General features: G+C 34.8%; 4 protein-coding genes across 4 annotated transcripts in view; 3 read left to right on the top strand and 1 right to left on the bottom strand.

Annotated features, from left to right (window-relative positions):
* On the bottom strand, window positions 1-4854 carry LOC116350721 (oxysterol-binding protein 2). Its single transcript, XM_031782626.1, has 9 exons — window positions 3907-4854; window positions 2747-2935; window positions 2242-2500; window positions 2009-2168; window positions 1745-1938; window positions 1284-1665; window positions 645-1209; window positions 379-516; window positions 1-279 (listed from the first exon to the last, which is right to left on the bottom strand). The coding sequence occupies exons 1-9, from the start codon at window positions 4068-4070 to the stop codon at window positions 60-62; spliced, it is 2271 nt and encodes a 756-aa protein (XP_031638486.1). The 5' UTR covers window positions 4071-4854; the 3' UTR covers window positions 1-59.
* Window positions 4855-4960: 106 nt separating this feature from the next.
* Window positions 4961-6139, top strand: LOC116350722 (deoxyhypusine hydroxylase). The gene is made up of 2 exons (XM_031782628.1): window positions 4961-5353; window positions 5421-6139. The coding sequence occupies exons 1-2, from the start codon at window positions 5074-5076 to the stop codon at window positions 6044-6046; spliced, it is 906 nt and encodes a 301-aa protein (XP_031638488.1). The 5' UTR covers window positions 4961-5073; the 3' UTR covers window positions 6047-6139.
* Window positions 6140-6318: 179 nt separating this feature from the next.
* LOC116350846 (acyl-coenzyme A thioesterase 13-like) lies at window positions 6319-7217 on the top strand. The gene is made up of 4 exons (XM_031782817.1): window positions 6319-6511; window positions 6601-6706; window positions 6808-6883; window positions 6959-7217. The coding sequence occupies exons 1-4, from the start codon at window positions 6425-6427 to the stop codon at window positions 7110-7112; spliced, it is 423 nt and encodes a 140-aa protein (XP_031638677.1). The 5' UTR covers window positions 6319-6424; the 3' UTR covers window positions 7113-7217.
* Window positions 7218-7447: 230 nt separating this feature from the next.
* LOC116350680 (beta-catenin-like protein 1) overlaps window positions 7448-8149 on the top strand; it is a 2784-nt gene continuing 2082 nt past the window's right edge. The window contains exons 1-2 of the mRNA XM_031782567.1: window positions 7448-7604; window positions 7672-7739. Coding sequence (XP_031638427.1) covers window positions 7575-7604; window positions 7672-7739 — 98 coding nt within the window. The 5' untranslated portion in view covers window positions 7448-7574. The remainder of the gene's footprint in view (window positions 7605-7671; window positions 7740-8149) is intronic.

Below are 8149 nucleotides of genomic sequence, written 5' to 3' on the forward strand. Positions count from 1 at the left end.
TTTTTTTTTTTGTTTCTCTTTTAAATATTTGAAATGGTTCAAGCAATTGTAAATGAATACTAGAAAATGTTTGGACATTGTTTCCAATCGCCGTTCCTTTTTGCTTCCCAGTAATTGCCCTTATAAACGTGCATCAAATGATCGAAACCTTCGCAATCCTCGTCTTTGACCTTTTTAAACCATAATGGTTCATATGGGGTATATGCACTTTTACTCGATGCAGCTGATTCAGCTTCGGCTTCACGTTTTCGGCGTGTGGAACGTTGTTTCTCTTCAAGCCTGTGAATCAATTTGAAATCAGTAGATTTTATTCAAAAGAAAATTAAACATTTCTTTTTAATTTCAAGTAACAGCATTGATTTATTTGAATAAAATTACCTAATTTTTTCTTGATTACTTTCTTCCCAGCGACCCTCTTCCATGAGACGTTGATCGGGTCGAAGTCTTGAATCGGTGGGTGCAACACCTTCTTCCATTTCATTCAATTGGCAAGCAAGTTCAGTGAAATTGTAATATCTAAGTGAAATAAAGCATGAGAAACATCATTTTTATGTACACTTTTGCAGATCACTGTGCGCTCATATCAATACATAGATTCAGATAGGTTGTAAACATGACTGTGCACTTTTGTACACTTTACTTACTTATCACTGTCCGGTGGTGGTAAACGACGTGTCCAAATTGTCGTATAATTACCAGTTTGATATACTGGATTATCAGCGGATCCACTAACGCTGGTTACTGCCGCATATTCTACTTTACCATCCCAATTTCCATTGACAACGAATTTGGCTTGACCATTCGGATTTGTTATGACACCTTTAACTTTTCGTTGTGAATCTTTTGAAAAATACGAATATGGAATAAATTTCAAATGACACTTGTATCCTTTGGCCGAATTCCTTCCCATTATGTTCATATCGCCGTGATGATCGACCCATAATTTACCCACAATAATATTGTGAATTGTTGTTGTTACCTTACGCCAACCATATCGATTGCCGGACTTATTAAATTCCACATATGCATTGCCCAATGGAATTACTTGCAAATATTTTCCACGAAATTTCGATGTCATTGTGAATTCTTGCCAGCAAGCCCATTCTTTACCTTCACAATGCATTGCAGCCATCGGTGGATGGTGGCTTACTTGTTCGGCTATACAACGCCAACCCAAATCATCGGTTCTATCACATTCAAATGTTTCGCCTGATTGATATCAAATTGATTAATTTACGTTTCATTAAAAAAAACAACAAAATTAATAATGATCAAAACTGTACCTAATAAGGGATTGAAAGGTTTTCCTATACGATTGATCGTCGTCGAATAAGATGATACTGTGAATGCGGCAACATAAGCCAATTGTTCACATGGATCTGTACAAGCGGCGGCTCTATCAAGTAAATCAGTATATTCATAGTCTTCGGTTAAACGTTGTAACATAGAAATAGGTTCATTGAAGTTGACGGGCATTGGAATTTTTGATAAATCCTTTCCTATACAATTTTTCATAATTGACCACAAATTAACCGAATGATTTGGCTTCTCCTTGATACGTGTACGTCTTGGCTTGCGACCGATTTTATTTACAACGGCATTGCTAATTTGATTTGTTGCTTCGACTGAAGGCGTTGAATCATTATTTTTCGATTGTACAGGAATCTTAAAAAGAAAAAAAAACAACGAATTGAATATTAGTCACTTTCGGTTTGGTTACATCACTTTCAAATGTATCACATACTTGTAGGGATTTATTTGATTGCGGCTCGGTTTCACAGCTATTTAGTTCTTCGCTTTCAGAGGAGCTACCTCCGTTAATGTCATTCATGCTTCGTGTTGGCATTTTAAGACAGAACGTTCCGTCGGTCTCTGACAGTTCTTGTGCATCATAAAATTCATTTTCGTCATCATCAGATGTTGTCGAACTCACCGGATCTAAAAATCGAAAAGACACATTTGATTTTCGTTTGAGGAAAATTCAAAAAGTGCAAAAAAAGACAATTACTTGGCCGATGACGATGTGCAGCTGCTTCCAAATGTGAATGCTGTCTTGCCAATTGTTCGACCATTTCTTGTAATTGTTGCCGTTGATCACGTTCGTGTTGTAACATTTTTGACCACTTATGCCCTTGACTTTCAGCTGTATGAAGGTAATCACTGCAAGCCTGTTGGCGAAAAAATTATTGCAAATTACAAACTTCATCAAGGACAAGGTCCAAGGATGCGAAAAATACTTACGTTGATCATGGCATTCGAAGAAATACGAAATAGTGTCGCACGCTCAGTGACTTGTTTGGTTTTGCTCGCCAAATCGTCGCCACTCTCCAATTCAGTCAATGCGTTTTGTAATGCTCGACCGTTTTTCGATATAAGATCGTTGCAAGTTCGTAAATTTTCCAATTTCGATGAAAGCTCCGTAATGGCAGCATTCAATTCTTGACTGGGTACCGATAATACGTTCTTGTCGTCCTCCTCTTCGTCGATTTCAATAGCTCGGCTAAGTGAGAAAAACAAACAACAACAAATACGTTCCAATTGAAAACAAAAAGAATTGTTATTTTGATCATTCATACACGCAAACACGATCATTTATCGCATATAGTGTACAAAACTAACACCTTAAACAAATAATATACAATTTTATCACCTAATTGACCTAACAACCATTGATTGTGATAAAATTTCGAAAAGAATTAAACATTTTACTTGCTATTTGATAAATAAAGCAGAAAAAAAAACTTACATTGATTTCGCTTTGGCTAATTCAAGTGCCGTCACCCAATTTTGACGTTCGACTTCGTTGCCCGCTTTGATGTGAAACGTTTGCGTTCCGCCGTTCGTAATGACAAATGTACATGAATCAACTGTATGTATGAGTGCGCTATGTAATGAAATCGTTCCGCGACAAGTTTGGCTCATTTCAGCCTGGTTTCTATAAATACGAATGCGATAAAAACGCGGCAAACAAGAAAATATACAAAATTAAAAATTAAGGAAAAAACCCGTTGAGTAAGCAATATAGAAAAACAATACATGCAAAATATGGGTGCATGTTTTAGAATTTATTTGGTTACATTTTTCATGAGTTTGATGCCTTTTCGTGTGTCGGTGCACTGCACTAAAATAAACACACACACACACAGCATAACGACAAAACCATGAAAACAACACAATTTATACATTATGAAGGTCATTCAAAGAGAATCAACAGCAGTATGAATGGAGGTTCTTTCAATTAGACTTTGTCATTACTGTGGCGCTCATCGATTACATGTGAATCATTCACGATGTGTGTTCAAAATCGATAGAGAAATTAATAAATTGATTCGATGGATGTCAACGAATGAGCATCGTCTAAGTAATAGAGTATTCTGATTGAAATTGACACGAAATTGACCGCAACAACGCAAAGAAAGAGAAAAATGATGTGTGACATTTTTTCTAGATATAAAATGAGATTTTGCTCATTTCGAATATGTATGTGCCATTAATGCGTGCATATCTGATATCGTATTTCGTGTCTGTTGCCACATTCTATTATATTTAAACATGAACGCACGTTTATTCTATATCATTGCCGCAATACACATACAACAACACAGACAACAACAAAAACGGTGGCGACAGCGTTATAGGCAGTCGCAGCAGTACTAACGTCGCACTGATGTTTGTTGATATTGATATATAGATTTTTTGCTGTGTTATTTTATTATATGTTGCATATATGATATCACACTAAACGAACTCATGAATCAACGTTTCAACACATTCACAGGTAGTTGATTTTAATAGATTCAGGTTATCGAAAAGTGATCGTCCACTTTGTGAGTTTATTGAAAAATTGGTTTTCCGCAGTCACGAAGAAATATATTATTTCATGCACAATATTGTTGTGACCATTACCTGTAGTAAGATAAAATTCCACCGGATAAAACGAACCAACGCCGTTGATAGCCTTTAATGTAGTTTGTCCATTTTAGTAAAAATCCTTTCATCTCCACATCATTTCGATTGTCTGGTTTGGCATTGTTTGCGACCGAATTTGTTTTAGCCACTGCTTCAGCCATATCTCCATCTGTATTTACCCGAACACCACCACCAACACACTCTACAAATCCAACAATTAACCGAAAACAAACTATTTCGCCCACAATTTCGTCTTTTTTCACTTTAAATCACAAGTCTTTCAATTTTTTTCTTTTCTCATTGTAGAAAGAAAAAAAAAAATCAATTGCGCAAATGTGTCACTATTAAAACGAATAAACTAACATCGTAGAGAAGAATTGAAATAAAATAGAGGAAGAAATTGTTTTAAAACGTATCCCAACAATGACTAAAAAAACTAATTTAACATTTTTTTTCATTAGAAAATCCGAAAATGTCAACCTGCGCTAAAAACACATTAATGTAGCCACGTTCATTATATTCTTACACTGACTTTGAGAGTCGCTTTTCTTTTCACACAATCTATGTGGTTTTATTGCCTTTGCTATCGAATAACCCGTACAATACATCAAAGATATGAAGAAAAAAAAATGAAATACTGTCACTGTGTGATGGAATTAAGTTAATTGTATGAGTAAAATATAAAAGTGCACAAAACCACACAACACAATTTGATTTGCTGACAATATGTCATTAGTTTATGTCTTTTTCCCTGCAATTTTTATTCCAATCGAATTGGTTTTTAATGAACTTTAACAATAGACATTCACACTGTTACTATTAACATTGGTGTTTTGTAATCATGTCTTTTTTTACATTAGATGGAGAAAACACTTGGCACTATTGTGTATGCATTTCTATGCCCAATATTCACACAATACCACATAGCAGCCACATATCAATGAATATCTATTTCGTACAAATATTTATATATACTTGTGTACACACTCGATGTGCGCTGTATTCAATGGATTTTCAGCACCATAAACTGTCAATGTCACTTTTCGTTGCTGTCATCCATTCATCATTTGTTAGTTTGCTTTGTTTCAACACAGCGCACACGTGTTTTCTTTTCCAGCGAAATTGAATTAATCACCCCAAACGAAACAAATAAATAAATAAATAATGGTCGAAATTAATAACGGAAAAATTGAAGAAATTGAAAATCTATTAAACGACACAAATCGACCGCTGAAAGAGCGATTTCGTGCATTGTTTACGTTGAAAAATCTTGGCGGTCCAATTGCAATTGAAGCCATTGCAAAATGTTTTGCAGACGATTCGGCTCTATTAAAACATGAGCTGGCATACTGTTTGGGTCAAATGCAAGATGCTTCGGCCATTCCACATTTGGTGAAAGTTATCGAAGACAAATCACAAGAGCCAATGGTGCGACATGAAGCAGGTAAGCAGTAACGATACAAACAACTGATTTCAATTTGATTTAAAATTCTATTGAATATTTATTTCAGGTGAAGCGTTGGGTGCAATCGGTCACCCAGATGTGGTACCAATACTGGAAACATATCGACACGATCCGGTTGTTGAAGTGGCCGAAACCTGTGAAATCGCATTGGAACGTGTAAAATGGTTGCTTGCGAACAAACAAAATGTAAAGGACGACAATCCGTATGCATCGGTTGATCCATCACCACCAGCTGAAACAAAGGATATTGCCAAACTCACCGAAATCCTTTTGAATGAAGATGAAAAACTGTTTGAACGATATCGTGCAATGTTCAGCCTTCGAAACATTCAGACCGTTGACAGCATAAATGCGTTGGGAAAAGGTTTGAAATGTAAAAGTGCATTGTTCCGGCATGAAATCGCATTTGTATTGGGTCAAATACAAAATGAATGCAGTATTAAAGTTTTAACCGAGAATTTACAAGATGCAAACGAAAATGAAATGGTACGGCATGAATGCGCCGAGGCATTGGGTGCCATTGCAACCGATGAATGCATTGATATTTTGAACAAACATTTACACGACGACAAACAAGTGGTGAAAGAGAGTTGCGTCGTTGCATTGGATATGTGCGAGTACGAAAATAGCCCGGAATTTCAATATGCAAACGCATTGACCAACGTTCAGTGATCGAGCTATGTAGAAGGGAAAACCGTTCGCTGAATGTGATATATTTTTTTATTTCATGTTGTATGGATTAAAGTAAAATTTATTTAAACTTTATGGATATGGCTTTTTCATTGAACAAAAAATAAATAAAATACTACAAAAATTCTTTTGAAAAAAAAAAAAATGAATGGTGCTGAATATTAAGTCTCATTCACACGAATCATTCACATTGTTCTATATGTACTGTGTACGAGTATTAATTATGGAAAAATTGAATCGAAACCACATCTGTCAAACGCAGAAGATCATAAAAAACACTGCCGCTGTTTATTTAAGTTTACATTTGTTACCTAATATTCTTTATTTTATTCGATAAAAATTTAAAGTAAAAAGTTCAAAATGTCGTCGAAAAAAGCTGTAGATTTATTGAAAGAAATTGTTAAGCGTTTTCATACATCCACCGGATTCGAACAAGTTTTGAAACATGTTAGTCTTATTTTCATCGATTTTCATGGTCGTTCTCTTTTTATTTCAAAGTTCCAAGGCACGAATCGAAATTTATTGAATTATTTTAGGTTGAAATTACTGGTGGGGATGTTGGGCATTGCTTGGCCGAGTTTGTTGTAAGAAAGGAAAATCTAAATGCAGCCGGTGGACTACACGGTGGATTCACAGCAACTGGTAAGTTTGGAGTTTGTGTCGGCTGACGATGATGAACATGGACTTTTATATTTTGCTTGTTTGAGCGCAAGTAGCTAAAACTTTAAAATGCAATTTTGCAGTTGTTGATAATTTCACAACGTACGCTCTTGTCACCAAAAATTGCAACCCTGGTGTGACTGTTGATTTGCATGTTAGGTGAGCATTACACTATTTTAAGAGCATTTTTGTGAATTGTTCATTAATTTTATTGATATTTTCTCTCATAAATAGCTACCTAAAGGGTGCTCGAGAAGGTGACACAGTTGTAATTGATGCCAAAGCCGTTAAAACCGGAAAAACATTGGCTTATTTAGAATGTGAGCTTCGGAACAAAGAAAACGGACAAATTATTGCAAAAGGATCACAAACGAAATATGTAGCATAAGATTTTTCTTCAGAATTTGTTTTTATTTATTTTTATATTATCATCAATTTTTCTTTACTGTATTTTTGATGTGTGAAATAAATGTAATAAAAAAACTGTGTAAAATATGTTCAATTTCCTTCCTTCCCATATTATTTTGGAAACTGTCTTGCTAATAAAGGTGATATTTGTTTTAAAACGACTAAAAACTAATTTTAAATAAAAATCCCAATACAGTTTAAACGTGAATTTCATGTGAATCAGTCGCTTCCTCCCTCTGTCTGCTGTATCGATGTGTCAATCCTCCCTATCTATTCGACATTGACAGTTGTTGATATGTCAAATTAAATGTTAACACGAAAAACGCAGCGCAGCAAACAAACTCAATGCACATTATTAAAATCATAAACGTTTTGTAAGAAAATTCGAGAAAAAAAATTGCAAAAACCATTCGATAAACGCTAAAAAACTGTTTCATAAAAAATGGATATTGGTGAATTGTTATCGTATAAGGTAAAATAATACATTTAATACAATTTAAATATGCAAACATATTTTGGAATGTTTTTTTCTCTTCTAGCCGGAACAAACACCGAAACGGCCGAATGAAGAGCAACAATCGGATGGTGAGGAAGAGCAGATGCCCGGGTATACTTACTTTAAAAATTACTATTCCATTATTGAAGAATGCTATCCATTCTTTCGATTATTTTTCCATTACATCCATTACATCCATTTCAAAAATCACAATATCAATATCTATTTAGTATGTAAGAAATTAGTAAGGGTTTGATCATACACATATACACACATAAATTAAAAACAATTTGCAAATGAATTGAACGAAGCTGCGTTAGAAAACACTTTGCGACGACGATGATGGAGACGAGGAATGTGGGGTGGAGCGCGGAAATGTGGTAAGTACATTTGAATTTTTTTTTACTTGTACAATTATTGTTGTCATTTTTTCAACAGCATATTTTATTGATGTGTACATTGTATTAATGCAATTTTTTTTTATTTTTCCCCTGTCTCTATAGGTTTCAAACCTAGCGAAC

This window comes from Contarinia nasturtii, unplaced genomic scaffold (genome assembly GCF_009176525.2).
Source record: "Contarinia nasturtii isolate CC-2019 unplaced genomic scaffold, AAFC_CNas_1.1 Cnas_scaffold_4311, whole genome shotgun sequence".
NCBI lineage: Eukaryota > Metazoa > Arthropoda > Insecta > Diptera > Cecidomyiidae > Contarinia > Contarinia nasturtii.

What these genes read in the sequence shown, in the direction of transcription:
- LOC116350721 (XM_031782626.1), bottom strand. Translation starts at nt 4,070, where the DNA reads ATGGCTGAAGCAGTGGCTAAAACAAATTCGGTCGCAAACAATGCCAAA. An exon ending in TTAGCCAAAGCGAAATCAAT is followed by an intron (nt 2,501 to 2,746) that starts GTAAGTTTTTTT and finishes TTTCTCACTTAG; the next exon opens with CCGAGCTATTGAAATCGACG. An exon ending in AATCAAATAAATCCCTACAA is followed by an intron (nt 1,666 to 1,744) that starts GTATGTGATACA and finishes TTTCTTTTTAAG; the next exon opens with ATTCCTGTACAATCGAAAAA.
- LOC116350722 (XM_031782628.1), top strand. Translation starts at nt 5,074, where the DNA reads ATGGTCGAAATTAATAACGGAAAAATTGAAGAAATTGAAAATCTATTA. An exon ending in AATGGTGCGACATGAAGCAG is followed by an intron (nt 5,354 to 5,420) that starts GTAAGCAGTAAC and finishes TATTTATTTCAG; the next exon opens with GTGAAGCGTTGGGTGCAATC.
- LOC116350846 (XM_031782817.1), top strand. Translation starts at nt 6,425, where the DNA reads ATGTCGTCGAAAAAAGCTGTAGATTTATTGAAAGAAATTGTTAAGCGT. An exon ending in TCGAACAAGTTTTGAAACAT is followed by an intron (nt 6,512 to 6,600) that starts GTTAGTCTTATT and finishes GAATTATTTTAG; the next exon opens with GTTGAAATTACTGGTGGGGA. An exon ending in ACTGTTGATTTGCATGTTAG is followed by an intron (nt 6,884 to 6,958) that starts GTGAGCATTACA and finishes TCTCATAAATAG; the next exon opens with CTACCTAAAGGGTGCTCGAG.